Here is a 21147-nt window from a genome sequence, read left to right on the forward strand (position 1 = left end):
TATCGGATCCTTCGGACCAGACATCATGGGCTGGGTATAAATACCCATGCAGTGTGTTGAGTTTAGACAGACAGACTTGTTAGACAGATTCACACACCCGAGAGATTGAGAGCTTTGAGAGCATTCTGTCCGAAACTCACACACACACTTTGAGAGTTTACAAGTTAGATTTGTAAACATTGTGCTTGTAACCGAAACCTTCATTTGCATTAATACAAGTTGTGTTAATCGGTGAACCCTTGTGTGTTTGTGTTTATACTTGCTTAATCTCGGTTTGCTTGCTAGCTTGGATTCCGCACTCGCTAGTGGGTTAGTATAACAAGGTTTGAGGTTCGTCATCCTCCGACAAGGGACCTACAAGTGGTATCAGAGCTTGGCTCTTTACCTTGTTTAAAACCGGGTTATTCAAGTTCTTGATGTGTGTTTGAACACTTGGTTTAACACCCGTTTTTGTTCGTTTTTCTACACTTTTAAACTGGAAAACGTGTTTTAAACTTACCGGGAGTGTTCATAAGTGGGTTGGGTAACTTGAAAACTTGTTTTAAGTGACTTTGTGTTTTCCGGCCATATTTCCGGTCAAGGATTCCGGTGACTGGTTTGGGGATAAGGTTATCCATTTTGGGAAATTTTTCAAAGTTGGTGGGAAAGGTACAGCCTGCACATCCTTTCTGCCGAAAGTTGACTTACCTACCCATCACCTTTTCACCAACCTGTCATATCAGCGTCAGTTGTGTCAGAAGGTCTCGAAAGATATCTTTCGACATCGAAAGATCATCTTTCGACTATCTTTCGATCAAGGAAAGCTCGAAAGATTATTATCCTTCGATCCATCCTTCGAAGTCTGAAACATATCTTTTGATAAAGGAATCTATTCGAAAGATAAGTGTCCGAAAGATAGGGATTTAACTCGAAAGATAAGGATCTTTCAAAAGGGAATCCTTCGAGTTCTTGAATCTTTCGAAATTATTGTTCGAGATTCAACAGTAATCTTTCGAGTACTGTTGATCCTTCGAACAATAGTTGATCTTTCGATTGTGGTCAGTTTATTGTTAACTAGTTTCTGTGATTTCAGATCTTTCGACCAGGATCCTTCGACTGTGTGATCTTTCGGAATTCTTACTTAGCATTTATTTTGCTTATCAATCACGAATCCGAATTGGTGGAATCCGGCCCCCGACAGTGGTAAATATACAAGTTCAGGTGTCACTCCTTCATGGTGGGGTACACCGGCTCCTGATAGTGGAAAGTACACGTGTACAAGTCTATCACCATCATGGGCCGAATCTCCAGTATCTACATCTTCACAAGTAAATGCTTTACCATCAAATCAATGGGCATTAGTAACGGGTCAAACTCCGAGTGTACAAAGTATCTTATTAAGCGAAAGCGAAGCAGGAAGTTTGAATCGACCCCCAAAGCTGATGCATTTGAATGAATATCCAGGATGGGCTGAGAGGTTTAAAACATATGTTCTTGGTCAAAATACGGAACTGTGGATACGTTTCACCACAGATTTCGATCAAGCCATAGAGGTTGCTGCTTCAGAGACTGCGTCATTTGCTGATCTTCCCGAAGATAAGAAGAAAACGTATGATCTGGAAAAGAAAGCATACGCCATTCTCACCCAGGCTTTGAGCAAGGATATTTATCACCAGTTTGTCAGCTTCAAGACAACTAAGAAGTTGTGGGACGGGTTGAAAACAAGAGGAGTAGGGAATGAAGCAACACGTCAGTTGCGTCATGATCTGCTCAAGAAGGAATTTGACTGCTTCGCTTGCATGGATAAGGAGTCTCTGGGAGACATGACAAGTCGTTTCTATCACCTGCTTACTGAGTTGAACAATTTTGGAGTTACAACAACTCAAGCAGAGGTGGTAAAGAAGTTTGCTGATGCCTTGCCTCCTCAATTGAGTAGTTTCTTGGAAATCCTTAAGTATAACGGAGCGTTGAGTACTACAAATATTAACGACTTCGTGCAGCTTTTGGAAAATAAGGATCAGGAGGAAACATTGAAGGCGAAGAGAGTTCCATTGCCACAGAATCCAGAAATGTATTATGGAACGTCCAGCTCTTCGTCTGCAGGAACTGGTTCACATGCTCCAATTCAAACGGCGTTTGTCACAAGCACGGATATGTATGGCAATCCGGTGCAAGTTCCTGTTAAGCCACCTCCCACCACAGACATGTATGGAAATCCAATCCAACCACCTCCACCTCCTCCTGCTCAACAACAACGTGCATGTTATGGAGGAACATCATCTGCTGGTCAACAATCAAAGCCAAATACAGTACAGCTCGACACTTCAAGCTTCTCCAAAGTCAGTGTAGAAGTAGCCAAGGAACACATGGAGCTACTTAATACTATAGTGAGCGCGTACTGTGGGTTGATAGAAGGTCAGATTGGCAACATTAATCTGACACAGGAAGACTATCGGCAGATAGATAAAGAAGAGATGGACTTGATGGATATCAAGTGGGCCTTTGCTAGCGCTGTGAGAAGAGCAAAGGATTGGTTGGAAAGTACTGGCAGAACCAGCTTGGAAAGTAAGAGAGACACCAAGTATGGGTTTGATAAACAAGCAGTAAGGTGCTTCAACTGTGGTGAACGGGGTCACTTCAAGAGGGAATGTGCAAAGCCAGCACAGCATGGAAACCAGAACCCCTTCAGAAACCAGGGCAACCAGCAGAACCAGAACAGAAATAGTGAACGTACGTTAGTGCCTGTCAACAATCAAGCCAACCGGGCACTTGTAGTTCAGATGGATGAAGGTTGTGACTGGTCAATCCAGTTTGGTGGTGATGCTTCTAATGGTACAGCTTGCTTTGCTCAAGTTGTGAAGGATGTAGTTAACACCAGTGGTGAAGAATCTTCCGCCAGTGGTGGTGAATCTTCTGAAGATGAAGACTCTTCTGGGTACAGCAGGAGTGTTGATGAAGATTCATCTAGGTCAGGCGATGAGAATGTGGGTGAGACATCTGGTGTCTCGGTTGATGCTGATATTGATGAACGTTTGGATGAAGCTGCAGCACTAAGTGTTGGAAGATCTGTTCTGGTGGATCAAGCTGCTTGTACTTCGTCTTCTCTCCGTTCAGCCTTTATGGCTAATGTCGACAGTTCTTCAAGTCAGGTATGTGTCGATGAACCCATTGCTGTAAACTGTGATAACTGTGATAGCTTGCAGGCTAAATGTGCTGAGTTAGAGGCAAACATGTCTGAGTTGCAAGCCAAACATGATGCTTTACAAGCTAGTTTGTTTGACTTGCAAGACAAACATGGTTCCTTGAATGCTGAGTGGTGTGCATTGCAAAGCAAACACGAGGCTTTGCAAGAAAAATATGATGTGACATTCATCCACAATCCGAAGTTGACTGTGGATCTTTCAAAATGCACAGAAGCCAATATGTTTTATGAAAACCATGAAAAAGAATTTAAGTCAATGATTGAGACATTAAAGAAAGATAAAACTGAATTGACTAAAATGGTTTCCAGAAAACAAACGGACATTAATTTGTATATATCTCGCCTTGAGATGATGCAAAAGGAAATGGCTTGTGTCAAAACAGAAAGTGATGCGATCCAGCTTAAGCTAGACAGCTATTTGAGCTCTAGCTATGTGTTGGATCACATCATTGACGTTCAGAAAGCGAAGAAGGATGTCACATGCATAGGATACAAAAAATGTCCACCACCAGTCAGACACAATTATGATGCCATGCCTGATGAGGAGGATAGAGTATTCTTTGAACCGTCTGTGCCTCTAGATGTTAAGGAGTTTGCAGCAGGACTCGGATACCAGAAAGAAGTATCCTCAGATTCAAATGTGTCAGCAGATACATCTGTAACTGCTGAACAGAAACAGGATCCTCCAGTTGAGGTTGAGGATGCTGATTCTTCAGATGATGAATCTGATGATGCTGCTCCAGCAAAGTCTGATGCGGTAGTCAAAAATGAGGACATACCTCTTGAGAATCACATTCTATGTGATCCCCCTGCCACACCCGCTAAGACTGTTGCAACTGAGTCCTCGTCTGAGAAGGAGTCGGAGAGTGTGACCTTGCTGTACACTTTGGTTGGTGATGATAAAATTTACTCAGACAAAGATTTTCCTATTAAGAACGTTAATCAATCCTTAATCAGTAAAGTCTTTGAAAATTCGACAAGTAAGTTTTTGGGGAAGAAAGGACCACATGTTACAGTTACACAGTGTCCTCCAATCCCAAAGGCTGAAGTTCGAAAACAATTTGGCAACAAGAAATTACCAGCAATGCCAAAACAGCAAAATCACACCAAGCCCAAAGGAAAGTCACCGGCTCAAGTCCAGAAGAAGCCGAATCAAAAGAAGAAGAAAAATGTTAACTTTGTGAAATCGACGGGAACAGATAAAATTGAGACGTTTCAAAATAAATCTAACTTAGATTTTGTCAAGAAAGCTACTGTTTTGAAAAGAAGTGAACAAAACAGCTCAAAGCCTAGTACCTCGAGTTCACAAAGTTCAACATCATCGGCTAAGAGAACACATGATTCTTCGAGGTATGTTGAACGAAGATCATGTTTTGAGTGTGGAACCATTGGGCATATAATTCGAAATTGCCCTTATCTTCATAAGCAGAAAGAAAAGGTTGATGCTCCCCGTGATCACAATGACCGTAAGCGATCTGCTTCTGTCAGACAAGATCCCCGCCTTGTAAAAGAAAGGGAAAAGAAGCAGAAACGCCAACAGGTCAAAAAGATTGAAAAAGCAATTAAAACCGATGTGGTTCAAAAACAATCTGTTTCTGTAAAATCAGCAAATTCAAAAACTTCAAACTGTAATGAAGTTAAAATTTTAAAGAATGACACTGATAAAACAAAACAGAACTGGAAACCAAAAACGGTTAATGCATCAGGGGGACCATCACAATTTACAAACCATCAAAGACAAGAAGTTATTGTCATTGATGAAAATGGAAGACCCAAGACCACAATGGCTTGGGTCCCTCTCTCCAACTAATCTCTGAATGAGTGTGCAGGAAGTTCCAGGAGGAACTATTGATAGTCTTAGGATTGTTGATAGTGGAATGTCCTTGCACAAGATAGGCGACAGAAGAAATTGTTGCCTTTGATGGAGAGAGAGGAAAGAAAAAGAAAATGTGGCTGAATGAAGTTGCAAAATTCGACCAAATGAAGAACGTGCCAAAAATTTGGTCATTCTGGTTTTTGATCGGGTCCTCAGGAACGAATGAAGTGAAATGTGTGCCGATGCCTTTGCATGGATTGAACATCCGCACACCATTTCTGAAAGAGAAAGTCAAAAACCTTCGCTGGTACAATGTGGAAGACCAGCCGGACCCGGAGGTTTATGATTTTATTGCTGTCAAGAGACTTTTCAGTAGTTGCAAATTCGACTTTGAAGTCCACACCGGGTGGATATCCAGTTGGGAGAGTGCTTAGATTCCTTGCAATGCACGGAACAGTTGCAGGATACGCCTTTAAATTCTTAATCTCTCCTATACTTGTCGATATTTAAGCTACTTTGTGAATTATTATTATCTCGAACAGCACTCTTTGACCTGACACGTTGATCTCGGATATCACCTCACACGTGATTGTTTCAATATGAAACTCATCAATGTTGTCATGGTCCGCACCGCTTACCGACATGCCAACTCACTTTTCCAAAATTTGTTAAATCTTTTCTGATAAAACTTAATTTTGGTAAACGGCATTAAGGTCAAGCACAAGAGTAAACCAACATCGGAAAATCATTTTTTTAAATATTTTTGTGTCTTTAAATTTATCTTAGTTTCTTGATTTTAGGGGGAGTAAATTCAAAAATCAGAAAATCCAAAAACATCGAAAAATTCAAAAACACAAAAACAATAGAAAAACAAAAATGAGTTTCCTGGCGAGCAAAAGAGAAAATGATAGTACATCAGTGGTCTATCCAAACCTCTTTAAACCTTAAATGAAAAACGATAAGCAGCTCTATATAAGATGTATCGGTAGGCTCACAATCATTTTAAAGTGTGCAGGGTGATATAAATCTAAATTGACTGAAGATCAGGTGGGAACCATTCATTGGCATATGGTCTTAGTACCGAAATTTCGTTTGATAGATTGCCGAGGTTCTGAGATATTCGGTCTTTATGCTGCTTATCATCTGGGTATCATGGTTGTATCTTTTACCGAAAAATAACGGGGACGCAAGTCTAGATCTTCCATGATACTATACATACGTGTACATATTACATACTGCATTCGACCTCAATAAGTGATAAACAATCACATGTCCTATCAAATAAGTGATAAAATATCACATTTATCCCGGTGTCAAGTTCGTCTCTCTGCTGTACGGAAGTACTGACCTGTTCACGGACTTGCACCTGTGCCCTCATGCATATGAAAATCAAGTTCCTCATCAATAAGTGATTATATCACATAGGGCTTGTTTTCAAATCAAAATAAGTGAGTATCTCACAGCTTATACGGTCAAACAGATGATAATCGGTATACTCACCGGTAAGATGAACTCTCGTGCATACCTTGATACGGGAATGTGTCGTGATGTGGATGAACACCGGTCGGTAAGTATAAATCATACCTTAACGTATCCCCTCGCCATGATTACATCTGATAAGTTGAGCTTAAGTGGACAACAATACCGATAATTGTTATAGGATGTTTATCTTAATGTTAACTAACTGAACAACAAGAGTGTTTTGGCATGACCGTACACTGATATGATTCTCTTACCCTCGAAACTCGCAAAAAGAATGTTTGTATGTATTTATTTATTTACTGCTTAACTTTTATTGTTTTTCTTTTAAACAGTTTCGTCGTTTGGTGCATATCAGCACGACATTAGCGGTGATGTCGTTTGATAACACTCAAAGGATTTTAAATTGTTGTCTTTTAATTTCAAAAATACCAAAAAGATTTTAGGTGTGTTTTAATATAAACTTTATAAAAGCCAAAAAGATTTTATTTCTACCTTATTTTCGATTGTACGATGTTGGAGCTAAAGTTTTCGTTGCCTGAAACCTGACTGAAAACCGAACTGAATAAGTCTTCATAAACGGTCAAAATTTGCAGATTTTGAAAGTTAGAATTTAAAATTGACAAATTTATTAAACTTTCAAACTGTCGGACGGTGTTTGATTATGACATGGTCATTCGTGTGTCATTTGGTTATACTAACTATTCCAAGCAGTTGTTCTCATTACGCGTTTAGATTTCTTGCATGTGCAGATTCTAAAGGCTAGGAGAACATGGTCGATGACAAGCTTTGGAATGAAGACACGACGAGAAGGCGCTCAAAAGATGAAGATGATCGAGTTGCCGCTGGCCATCATCAACACCACAAGGATCTCACTTCATAAAGACCAAGTCATACACGAGCATAACTCAAGGGGGAGCTTATGCCAAGGGGGAGTTTGTCAACACACTTCCTACATGATACGGGTAGTTTGTTGATACACTCTCTGCTTTCAATACATGAAGACTTTGAAGATCCTCCGACTTTGAAGACTTGAAAGGACATCAGAGTTTTCGAAGACCAAAGACCATCGAAGTTCGAGACGAGTCTACAACTATAGAAGATAAAGACAAAGCTACAGCCAAGGGGGAGTTTGTTGATGCACTTGTGTCTGTACTTTGTCTGTATTCGGTCACGATGTAAACAATGTCCTGATTAGTCTTGTAAGTTGACCAAGTCAACAATCCTCCGGTTTGACTTGGGCAACAGTTTGTAAATGTTGAAAGATGATTGTCTGTGTCGAAGGATAGCTCTCGAAGGATAATGTTGATCCTTCGAGGTAATCGAAAGATGAACCTTCGATGGATGATCGATACATCATCCTTCGAAGTACATGCTGATCCTTCGATTGACTTTGTCTTCGATAGATGATCCTTCGGACCATCTATCGGATCCTTCGGACCAGACATCATGGGCTGGGTATAAATACCCATGCAGTGTGTTGAGTTTAGACAGACAGACTTGTTAGACAGATTCACACACCCGAGAGATTGAGAGCTTTGAGAGCATTCTGTCCGAAACTCACACACACACTTTGAGAGTTTACAAGTTAGATTTGTAAACATTGTGCTTGTAACCGAAACCTTCATTTGCATTAATACAAGTTGTGTTAATCGGTGAACCCTTGTGTGTTTGTGTTTATACTTGCTTAATCTCGGTTTGCTTGCTAGCTTGGATTCCGCACTCGCTAGTGGGTTAGTATAACAAGGTTTGAGGTTCGTCATCCTCCGAAAAGGGACCTACAACTGGTATCGAAAATCCTCAAAAGTGGGTATCGGTGCCGGTACCGAATATACTCGGTTTTTAGTGTATTGCGTTTTAGAAAAAATAACATTTCATGATGTTTTTAGTCCATTACGTCTTAGAAACAACACATTCTTTTTTGTTTTTTTGTCAATTGCATTTTAAAAAAAAATCACTTATTTGTGTTTTTTGTCAATTGCGTTTTAGAAAAAAAGTCATTTCTTTGTATTTTTTTCATTACGTTTTAGAAAAAAGAATTTTTTTGTGTTTTTTGTGCATTGCGTTTTAGTATTTTTTTTTTTGTGTGTGTTTTTAACCGTTGCGTTTTACGCATCTGGTTATCGAAAACTTGTTTTTCAAAAGTATACCAATAGTGTGATCATTTTAAAAATAAAAAACACTCATTTTTATGGTGCAATTTTTATAAAAAAATAATACCTTATGACAAAATTATTAACGTTTTAAGAATGAGAGGATTGGAGAAGAGAGAAACTATTTACTTGGATCGAGTAGAATACTCTTAGACTAACCAACGCGCCTCCTTTTTTTGTTCAATGTTACTCATTTAATCTTAGCGCTTGATTAGTTAATAGATATTCAAAATTACTTCCTAACCTTCTATCCAAATAAACTTTCTAGTATATTCTAACCCTCATTAATATATCTCGTTGTAGTTATTATTCTTCTAACTAGATGCCAAATAGCGAATGAAACAAATAGAAGTAAGGTAGTGTTTGGTATGCATGAATGAGAGGTGAAATGGAATGAGTGATTACGAGGGAATGAAGAAAAAAATGTTTGGTTGGTCAATGGAATGAAATCATCCATTCCAAAAGGTATTTCATTCCCTCAAAATCATTTCTTCCACCCCTTATGTTTTTTTTCCATTCCATCCCCTCTTGCACCATTCATTAACAACACCAAACCCACGACCTTCGCCACAACCCACCACCACCACCGACGCCATCGCCGCCACCCGCCACCACCTCACCTCGACAGCCACCGCCGTCGCCGCCACCCACCCGCCACCACCATCGTCGACGCCACCACCAACCGCTGCTGCCGCCACCAACTGCCACCTTTGCGGCCACCCATCACCAACGGCCACCTTGTCGCCACCACCACTCGTTGTCACCGCCACACCGCCACTCGCCGCCGCCACCACCACCCATCGCCACCGCCAACACCCACCACCGCCACCTATAACCACCCACAATCACTACCACCGACCACCACCACCACTCACCGCTAATTTTATTACTCCGCTTTTCCTGCCTACCGAACAATACACAATAATAATTCATTGCATTCACATGGTAACCAAACAAGACATGGAATGGTAATGATCCATTGCATTCTCTCGTCTATTCCATTACCTCGTCTATTCCATTCTTTCGTCCATTCCATTACCCCATACCAAACAAACCCTAATTGTTGTAATATAAGGTAGAAGTAAGCTTTTACATTAAAAAAAATAAAAAACAGAAGCAACATTAATTAGCAATATAGCATTCTTCATAGTCTTCATTATAAATATCTAGATACCCAAATGGGAACCAAAAGTAGCAATAATCCTTAAAACTAAAACATGCTTGTAGTACGCTTGAAGTCTTGCGAACCAAACATAAAATCAAAGATAACAATATCCAAAAATAGAGTAAAAACAAAGTAATTAGTCCATACCAGGATCTCCAACATGATATATAATCAATCAATTCAAGTGATCTTGTTGTGGTGCTAAACGTTTCCGTTTCTTCTTCTCATAGCTGATCCCTCTTGCTTTCGATTGCAACTCACGAATCTCACGAAGGTAAAGCTTCACTGGTGTTGCCCCAAACGGGTTAACTTCCGGAGCCCCACCGTTCTCTTCGTATGCAGCTCTAAGCCGGCCTATAAGTGCATCCAAACTGCCCCAAGCTTGTCGAAGTGGGCACGGACAAGGAGCCGGTGGGTTCGGATGCCCGTAAAACGGACATATTAAGGTGTGAACCTTAGTCTTTCCGAACTGGTCCAGGTAACAAAGGAATTCAAGCACATGTGCACCACTGCATTGCTGTATAAAGAGTGGAGGGTGGCGGTTTATGAGGTACTGACAGAAGGTGTTCCAGTCACGGCGTTTTTGGTTCTCGTAGCGGCTCGGGGTGGTTGCAACTGCCGGAGAGTTACTTGAGCCAGATGCAACGGTGGTCAAGCTGCTGAAGTCTTGGTGGCTCATGTTGTGGTTGTGGTTATTATTGTTTTGTGTGTATGGATCCATTGAGATTTCGGATAATGTCTGAGACGTGATGTTTTGGTTTTTTTTTAGGGTAAATTTTGAATGTTCGTAGCTAGGGTTTCCTTTTAATCACAAGAAAAAGTGGAGTGAAACTGTTAGACCAATGGGCATGGGGATCAATTCAAGTGAAACTGTTAGGGAAAAGTAACTTGGTATAACTGTAGTCTTACTTTAACTTTTTTATTTCTTTAGTTGTTTGTTGGCAACAGTTTATTGGTAGAAGGGTAGGGTTGTGTCTGTGGTTTTGTGGCAACAATAGAGCCGACAGTTGGGATTGTACGAACAAGTGATAAAAACTTAACACTTGCTAACGTTATTTAAATTAATTAACAGTGATTCTAGTGATTAATCAAATGGGTTATGTCTGGTGGTTTGGTTTCGTATAAAATTTATATTGAAATATAAATAAAAATAAGCGTGTCAACGGTATATTTAAAATTTTATAAAACATTATATTTGAAAATATACAAAATATATTACATCGATCAAAAACTATAAAACCAAATACCAACATCGGTTTCGATAACACCGATTACGTTGTTCGCTCAGTATCAATTCAGTTCATTTTGTTACCAGTATCATACCGCAATCATTAACGACAAGAAATGCAGAATTTTAAACACAACTCGGTTCATTATTGTACCAGTACTCGTTATATATAGTTTACAATACCAAAAAGATGTTTAATTACAATAGTTTAGTTACACAAAACTTGTCTAATGTAACCTAGAAAATAAAGTCGTGTGACCCAAAAACAAAAGTCGTGCTTTATATTAACCGAAACCATAATAATGAATGTTAGTACCGGTGCTGGTTACATTAACCGAAACCATAATATTGCTACTAATGATGTTCAGTTTGGTTTCGGTTTTGTTCGTCATGGTATCGACACCCTAATATAGCCTACGGTACCAAAAAAGATGCTCAATTTAGAACACAACTTCCTTTTAAACAAAAGTTACATGAATGTTAAGAAAAAGAACTAAATATAGTTACGTATTTAGTTTTTTTAAGTTAACGAACACATGTTATAAAAAAACCCAAACTAATAAAAGTTAAATAGGTTAAAAACGTATAGCATAAGTGGTGAAAAAAAATTCAAAAAAAGCTAAGCTTTAAAGAACATGTGCTTTGCTCCTACTCTAATGACTTGTAATTACTATCAGAAAGTTTATAACTGAAGTAAATTACTATCATAAACTTTATAATTGAAAAGAAACAAAATACGTTACATCAATCGAAAGATATAAAACCGAACATTGACACGGTTCTAATTATACCGATGTCGCTACGAACGTTGTTCGGTCGGTATCAGTTCGGTTTTGTTCTGGACCAGTACGGTTTTTACAATTGGTATAATTTACGACGAAAAACACATTATTTTGAACATATCTCGGTTTGTTATGGTACCGGTACTGGGTATAGTTTATGATAACAAAAAAATATTTTCAATAGTTTCATTATACAAAAGTCGTGTAACCTGAAAAATAAAATCGTGTTTTACAACGATTGAAACTATAAAAGCAAATGAGGGTACTGGTTCTAATAATAATGGTACATGTACCGATGTTGTTCGGCTGGTATCGGTTCTGTTCGTCATGGTACTAGTACACTATCGGCACCAATATAGTGTATAATACCAAAAAATACTCTATTTTGAACACAACTCTGTTTTCAACAAAATTTATACAAAAATGTTGAAGAACAAAACACGGCTATGTGTTCAGCTTTAGAAGTTAACGAACATACGTTATCCGATAAACTAAATTGATAAAAAAAAATATAAACAGAATGAATGCATATATTATATATACTATAAGGGGTGAAAATAAAATTTTATAAACCCAAGCTTTAAAAAACTAGCACTTTGTGCTTTAAGGACTTCTAAAGTACTATTCATAAACTTTATAATTTTATTTAATTAATATTAATATTAATATTAATATTAATATTAATTAAACTCTCAAAACATAAGCTATAACCTCATACGCTTAAAAATGTTAGAATTTAAATTAAATTAAACAATTCGATACCGATTTTTGGCGTTTTCTGTACCAGGCTGGTGTCGCTTTTTATCTTTATGTACCGATAACTGCACCCATATTTTTTATACCAGTACTGGTTGACACAAGCTTATCGAACTTAAAAGTAAGGAAGATAATAAAAGTATTAAAAAAAACTACATATTATTATACTATTTAAAACACTATTTATTGGCTTCTATTTTTAATATATGTATAACCAGTAGAAACACCTGGGTGTTGCGATGGACACTTATTAAAATAACTATAAAAATTATACAAAAATGAATGTCGTGATAGTATAATCGAAACTAAATTATATGGTGTTCAACTAGGCGCGCTTGTATGTAATAATCAAAATACATAGTACTTGTATATTTAAATTGTTATCGGTTCTTATAAAAGAAGTATTATGTAATAGTGTATAAGTATAAGAGGAAACTAGCAATAAGATCCGTGCGTGTTGCGGTGTAGGTACATCGGAAATGTCGAACATATTAGTCTGAGCGTTATATCAGAGTTTTAGTTTGAATAACCATATGAAAATGTTTCGATTGAACTCAGCATTACCTATATAGTATTACGGTTAGATCAAAACGTAAAGTAAATCTTATACCGTATAATGATAATATATTAGATGCGACCCGACTAGTTCAAATTTATACCGTCAAGTCAAAATTTATTATACGCAACACCATTCATATGTAGGAAATATACAAAATAAAGCACAAAAGCGTACATCAAATTCATGTCAAAACGTAGACAAACTCGTATTTATAAAAAAAAAAAAAAAAGCATACCAAGACAATCGAATATTGTACCAACTATGTGGCCTGATCATTATGTATGACTTATTATCGATCATTTACGTTAAAAAATAGACCAACTCGAGTTTTTGACCCGACTTGTTTTCAAACAACAATTTACGCCGAAACGTACATAAAAAGAAAGCATGAAAAAGTATTATTGTAGGTCCCTTTTCGCGGAGGATTACGAACCTAAACCTTGTTATACAAACCTACTAGCGAGTGCGGAATCCAAGCTAGTAAGCAAACCGGGATGAAGCAAGTAGAGAAACAAACACACAAGAGTTCACCGATTAACACCACTGTATTAATACGTATGAAGGTTCCGGTTACAAGCACAATGTTTACAATCAGTTTGCAAACTCTTAAAGTGGATGTGTGTGTGTTTCGGACAGAACTCTCTCAACTCTCTAACTTTCTGTCTGTGTGTATCACTGTCTAAACACAACACTGCATGGGTATATATATACCCAGCCCATGATGTCTGGTCGAAGGATCCGATAGATGCTCCGAAGGATCATCTATCGAGTACACTTCATTCGAAAGATGAGCATGGACCTCGAAGGATGATCCTTCGAGGTCTAACATTCGAAGCATATCTTTCGAGCACCTCGAAGGATCAACAGTATCCTTCGAGGCTATCCTTCGATACAGACAAACATACTAAACATATTCCAACTGTTGGCCAAGTCAAACTAGGAGGATAGTTGACTTGGTCAACTTACAGACTAACTTAGGACATCGTTTACATACAGACCGAATACAGACAAAGTACAGACACAAGTGCACCAACAAACTCCCCCTTGGCTGTAGCTTTGTCTTTATCTTCTATAGTTGTAGACTCGTCTCGAACTTCGACGGTCTTTGGTCTTCGAGTTCCCAAAACTCTGATGTCCTTTCAAGTCTTCATTGTCGGAGGATCTTCAAAGTCTTCACGTCTTGAAAGCAGAGAGTGTATCAACAAACTACCCGTATCATGTGGGAAGTGTGTTGACAAACTCCCCCTTGGCATAAGCTCCCCCTTGAGTTATGCTCGTGAAAAACTTGATCTTTATGAAGTGAGATCCTTGTGGTGTTGATGATGGTCAGCGGCAACTCGATCATCTTCATCCTTTGAGCGCCTTCTCGTCGTGTCTTCATCCCAAAGCTTGTCATCGACCATGTTCTCCTAGCCTTTAGAATCTGCACATGCAAGAAATCTAAACGCGTAATGAGAACAACTGCTTGGAACATAGTATAAGCAAATGACACACGAATGACCATGTCACAATCAAACACCGTCCGACAGTTTGAAAGTTTAATAAATTTCTCGATTTTAGATTTAACTTTCAAAACTTGCAAATTTCGACCGTTTATGAAGATTTAGTCAATTCGGTTTTCGTTCAGGTTTCAGGTAACGAAGACTCGAGCTCCAACATCGTACGATCGAAAATAAAGTAGAAAGAAAATCTTTTTGGCTTTTATAAAGTTTACATTAAAACACGCCTAAAATCTTTTTGGTATTTTTGAAATTAAAAGACAACAATTTAAAATCCTTTGAGTGTTATCAAACGACATCACCGCTAATGTCGTGCTGATATGCACCAAACGACGAAACTGTTTAAAAGAAAAACAATAAAAGTTAAGCAGTAAATAAATATATACAAACATTCTTTTTGCGAGTTTCGAGGGTAAGAGAATCATATCAGTGTACGGTCATGCCAAAACACTCTTGTTGTTCAGTTAGTTAACATTAAGATAAGCATCCTATAACAATTATCGGTATTGTTGTCCACTTAAACTCAACTTATCAGATGTAATCATGGCGAGGGGATACGTTAAGGTATGATTTATACTTATCGACCGGTGTTCATCCACATCACGACACATTCCCGTATCAAGGTATGCACGAGGGTTCATCTTACCGGTGAGTATACCGATTATCATCTGTTTGACCGTATAAACTGTGAGATACTCACTTATTTTGATTTGAAACCAAGCCCTTTGTGATATAATCACTTATTGATGAGGAACTTGATTTTCATATGCATGAGGGCACAGATGCAAGTTCGTGAACAGGTCAGTACTTCCGTACAGCAGAGAGACGAACTTGACACCCGGATAAATGTGATATATTATCACTTATTTGTTTTGGACATGTGATTGTTTATCACTTATTGAGGTCGAATGCAGTATGTAATATGTACACGTATGTATAGTATCATGGAAGATCTAGACTTGCGTCCCCGTTATTTTTCGATAAAAGATACAACCATGATACCCAGATGATAAGCAGCATTAAGACCGAATATCTCAGAACCTCGGCAATCTATCAAACGAAATTTCGGTACTAAGACCATATGCCAATGAATGGTTCCCACCTGGTCTTCAGTCGATTAAGATTTATATCACCCTGCACACTTTAAAATGATTGTGAGCCTACCGATACATCTTATATAGAGCTGCTTATCGTTTTTCATTTAAGGTTTAAAGAGGTTTGGATAGACCACTGATGTACTATCATTTTCTCTTTTGCTCGCCAGGAAACTCATTTTTGTTTTTCTATTGTTTTTGTGTTTTTGAAATTTTTTCGATGTTTTTGGATTTTCAGATTTTTGGATTTACTCCCCCTAAAATCAATAAACTAAGATAAATTTAAAAACACACAAAGATATTTACAAAAATGATTTTCCGATGTTGGTTTACTCTTGCTTGACCTTAATGCCATTTACCAATAATAAGAAGTCAAATCTAGATAAAAGCTTTGGTAAATAAGTCGGCACGTTGGTCATCGGTGTGGACCTTAACAACATCGATTAGCCTTTTCTCAAAGCAATCACGTATGAAGTGATATTTGATTTCGATGTGTTTGGTCTTTGAATGCTGCACAGGATTTTTAGTGATATCTAAAGCAGCAGAATTATCAACGTAAATAGGAGTAGTTAGGAATTCAAAACCGTAGTCCCGCAATTGTTGTTGGATCCAAAGAACTTGTGAACAACAACTTGAGGCAGCAATGTATTCAGCTTCGCATGTTGAAGTAGCGACGCATGTCTGCTTCTTGCACTGCCATGTGACTAGGCGATTTCCTAAAAACTGACATCCAGCCGTTGTGGATTTGCCGTCGATTTTGCATCCGCCAAAATCAGAATCACTGAATGCAACCAAGTCAAAGTTATTATCCCTAGGATACCACAGACCGGTGTCGGGGTAAGCCTTCAAATAACGAAAAATCCTTTTGACAGCTGCAAGATGTGAGGCCTTCGGATTAACTTGATATCTGGCAAGTAGGCACGTTGGGTACATTATATCTGGCCTTGATGCTGTGAGGTACATAAGGGATCCGATCATCGCGCGATAGTATGAAGGGCTAACAGGTTCACCCTTCAAGTCTGGAGTAATTCCGTGATTAGTTGGCAGTGGGGTACCAATGGGCGTTACATCGGACATCTGGAACCGGCTCAAGATGTCTCCAACATATTTAGTCTGATGGATGAATATCCCAGACTCCGTTTGTTGCACTTGTAGGCCCAAGAAGAAATTCATTTCCCCCATAGCACTCATCTCGAACTTATCCTGCATGATGCGCTCGAAATTCCTACACAAAACATCATTAGTAGAACCAAAAATAATATCATCAACATATACCTGTACCAGAAGAAGATCTCCATCTTGTTCTTTGATGAAGAGAGTACAATCGATAAGACCTCTTCGAAATCCGTTCTCCAGCAGATATGTAGATAAGGTTGCATACCAAGCTCGTGGCGCTTGATGAAGACCATAGAGAGCTTTGTTGAGCAACCAAACCCGATCGGGATGAACAGGATCTTCAAAACCTGGAGGCTGTTCGACATATACCTCTTCTTCAACCACACCATGTAGAAATGCACTTTTGACATCCATCTGGTAAACCTTGAATCCTTTGAATGAGGCATAAGCCAGAAAGATCCGAATAGCTTCCAGACGTGCAACTGGTGCATAGACTTCGTTGTAGTCGATCCCCTCTATCTGACGAAAACCTTGAACGACTAAACGAGCTTTGTTTCGAATAACCACTCCACGGTCGTCTTTCTTGCATTTGAAGACCCATCGAGTGCCAATCTTCTTGTAGTTCTCGGGTTTTTCAACAAGCTTCCAAACACCAAGCTTGTGAAATTGCTGTAATTCTTCCTGCATGGCTTCAACCCAAGCACTGTCTTTCAATGCTTCTTTCCACGACTTTGGTTCTTCTTGTGACACGTAACACGCGAAGGACCAGTCATTTTGTTGACCAGATTCTCTTATAGCTGAATACAAACCAGCATTCCGGTTGTTTCTCAGCTGATTACACGTCTGCACACCACGATGGACATCTCCTATTATGTTCTGCTGGGGATGGGTATCATGAATCCTCATTTCAGGATTATCTGGCACACGAGCATTGATACCCAAATTGGTAAGATTAAGATCAACAACCAACTCCACACCAGGAATGTGTGTAGAGGTGGATGCATTCCCTTCAGCAGTGTCTACATTCTGCGTATGAGGTGTATCTACAGAAGCACCTTGAACAGGAGCAGCTGGAGCTGAAGATCCTTCGGCTGCATCATGATATTCATCATCTTCAGAAGAGTCATTATAATCAGCAGCATCTTCATAAACCTCATTTTGAACCATATTGTTGACAGACGTAGAAACTTGAGGATCAACAACAATAGGTCTAACCAATGGCGAGACAGCAGCGTTGTCACTTTCCAACAACATCCTAGCCGCTGCTGATTCTTCGTCAAAGGTTGGCAGATTGAAGGAGTCAAATAACCCATCATAATCGAACATCCACGGATCACCCGGAGCCCTAACAGGACTCGTGTACCTTTGAACCCTAACTTCGCTCCATAGCTCAATCTTCTTGGTAGCTAGATTCCAAACACGAAAATTCGGAGTAGCATATCCAAGGAAGAAACCCTCGATAGCTCTTGCACCAAACTTTCCATCTGGCTCAATCATAGTACACGGAGCACCAAACGGTTCAAGGTAAGAAAGATCCGGTTTCCTTTTCTGAAGGAGTTCGAAGCAAGTCTTGCCATGTCTCTTAACTGTAAGAACTCTGTTCAACGTGTAGCATGCAGCCGATACAGCCTCCCCCCAGAATTGAATAGGGAGTTCCGACTCTACTAACATTGTTCTTGCAGTTTCGATAATCGTACGATTCTTCCTCTCAGCGACACCATTTTGTTGTGGAGTATAACGAGAACTGTACTCATGAAGAATGCCTTTAGAAGTACAAAACTCATCCATAACTTGATTCTTGAATTCAGTTCCATTGTCGCTTCGGATCCTTTTTACTTTCAACGTATAGAGATTCTCCAACATTGTAAGAAGATCTTTGAGGATGCCAGGAGTTTGACTCTTGTGTGCCATAAAAGATACCCAAGAAAATCTAGAGTAGTCATCAGTAACTACTAAACAATAAGCATCACCAAACGTTGTCTTGTGCTTCATAGGTCCAAAAAGGTCCATATGAAGACGTTCGAGAGGCATGCTGACAGTGTTGATTTTCTTCAAAGGGTGAGACTTCTTTGTTTGCTTCCCCTTTTGGCACGAGACACAGATATCTTGTAAATGAAAACTTCTTACAGGCACACCATTCACAAGATTATTTTTCACCAAATGGTTCATCTTTCTCAAGTGAATGTGTCCCATTCTTCTGTGCCAAGATATAGACTCCTTTTCTGTGGCTTTTGAGACAAAGCAAGTGACTTGTGCAGATGTAGTGATCGCTTGGCTCATGTCGAGAATATAAAGATCATTAACTCTCGGAGCCGATAAGAGAACCCATTCTTGTGGAATTTTGAATCCAGGTTTCAGCACATAGCAGCCAGCGTCATCAAAAATCACTGAGAACTTCTTATCGCAGATTTGCGACACACTCAGAAGATTGTGATCAATTTGCTTCACATAATTGATCTTATCAAAGCACACAATACCATTGGAGATACTTCCTTCTCCAGTGATGTACCCACCTTTATCACCCGCAAAAGCAACATACCCTCCTCTAATATTTCTCACGTCGTATAGGAGCCGTAAGTCGCCAGTCATGTGCCTGGATGCTCCACTATCAACAATCTAATGACTATTAATAGTTCCTCCTAGAACATCCTGCACATGTCAATTAAACACATCAGTTGAGAATGGGGACCCAAGCCTTAGTGGTCTTGGGTCGTCCCTTAGCATCACGAAACGTAAGCTCGATCTCTTGATGGTTTTCAAGAACAACTGCTCCCCCTGAATTGTCACCCGACTTAGGTAACCAAGTTTGTCTGTGCCTACCAGTTTTTGAAGATTCTAGTTTTACAGGTTGTGACACACTTGGTTCCTTTTGCACTGTTTTAACTTCAGATTTTAAAGCTTTTTCAACAGTTTTCATGTTCTTACGCCGTTGTTTAGTTTCTTGTTCTTTTACAGTTCGTTTATCATGTTTAGGTGAAACTGATCGACGTTGAGGGTGAACTGTTTCAGGTGGAGCTTTTTCAACCAATTTCTTCTTTGGAGCATTTGGGCAGTTTCTGATAATGTGCCCAATTTCTCCACATTTGAAACAAGTTCTTCTTTCAACAGACTTAGAAGAACTTGATCGACTACCAGATGTTGAACCTGTAGAACCTGAGGTACTTGCTCTTTCATCACACCCGTTTGTGTGTTGGGTGTAATTGTTATCACTGTTACGTTTCAAAATCTTGACTTGTTGTACAAAATCAGTGTTTGATTTGTTTTCAAAAGTCTCAATTTTATCTGTACCTTTTGATGCTACAAATTTAACATCTTTTCCTTTCTTCGTGTAACGAGCTCCTTTTGATTCAACCTTAGCCTTTGGCTTTGGAGCTCGTTGTTGTTGTTTACCCTTAGAAGCAGTAGGTTGTTGAGTGGTTGGAGATTTTTGATTACCAAACTGTTTCCTAATCTCAGCCTTAGGAATTGGATCACATTGTGTTACCACAATTCCCGGAAGTGTTTTTCCCAAAAATTTGTTTGTATTGTCTTCAAAGACTTTGTCAATCAAAGATTTATTTACATTTTTAATTGGAAAAACATGATCTGAGTAGATTTTATTATCTCCAACCAAGGTGTACAACACATTGCTGCTTTTAACAGTAGACACACCTGTCTTATCAACTTTGACAGGATCAATCACTTGCTTTTTAACAGATGGAACCTCAGGAGTGTCAGGATCACAAAGGATGTGATTCTCTCGTGGAATATCTACTCCTTTCATCTTGCTAAGTGATTTATCCTGATCATTTACAGCCACTTCTGATTCATCATCCGATGTCTCATAGTCCTCGATAATTGGAGGACTTTGCTTCATGGATGGTGAAGTTTCTTGTTCCTTAGAGGCTGTGTTTGAAGAATTGTCCGGTTTGAACCCAAGGCCAGTAGCAAACTCCTCAACATCAAGAGGCACACTGGGTTCATACCGAGGCATTTCTTCCTCATCAGGCATCTTGGTATAGTTGTTCATCAAGGGGGGCGGACATTTGTTATACCCTATGCCTTTCTGATTTCCCTTTAGTTGTTGAACATCGATGATGTGATCAAGCACAAATTGGGAGTTAGAATAACTATCCAATTTCTGTTTGATCGCATCATGTTCGCATTGGGCAATGGCTAATTGCTTTTTAGTTTCTTCCACAATGTTAATATATTCATTTATACTCACTTGCTTGTGGTAAACTACTTTGTTAACCTCGGACACATTTTTCTTTAAAGTTTCTATTACAGATTTAAATTCTTTTTCATTCCGGGTTAAAGCCATGTTTGCCTCTTTGCAT

At 39.0% G+C, this 21147-nt stretch overlaps 1 protein-coding gene across 1 annotated transcript; it reads right to left on the reverse strand.

Moving 5' to 3' along the window:
* Positions 1–9824: 9824 nt before the first annotated feature.
* On the reverse strand, positions 9825–10601 carry LOC110934785 (protein LIGHT-DEPENDENT SHORT HYPOCOTYLS 4). The gene has a single exon (XM_022177585.2). It carries the CDS (start codon positions 10513–10515, stop codon positions 9970–9972), a length of 546 nt encoding a protein of 181 aa, XP_022033277.1. The 5' UTR covers positions 10516–10601; the 3' UTR covers positions 9825–9969.
* Between the last annotated feature and the right edge of the window lie 10546 nt (positions 10602–21147).

The sequence above is a fragment of the Helianthus annuus genome, chromosome 4 (genome assembly GCF_002127325.2).
Source record: "Helianthus annuus cultivar XRQ/B chromosome 4, HanXRQr2.0-SUNRISE, whole genome shotgun sequence".
In the NCBI taxonomy this organism is placed as follows: Eukaryota; Viridiplantae; Streptophyta; class Magnoliopsida; order Asterales; family Asteraceae; genus Helianthus; species Helianthus annuus.

Excerpts from the sequence above, each read along its gene's own strand:
- LOC110934785 (XM_022177585.2), bottom strand. The coding sequence starts at position 10,515 with ATGGATCCATACACACAAAACAATAATAACCACAACCACAACATGAGC.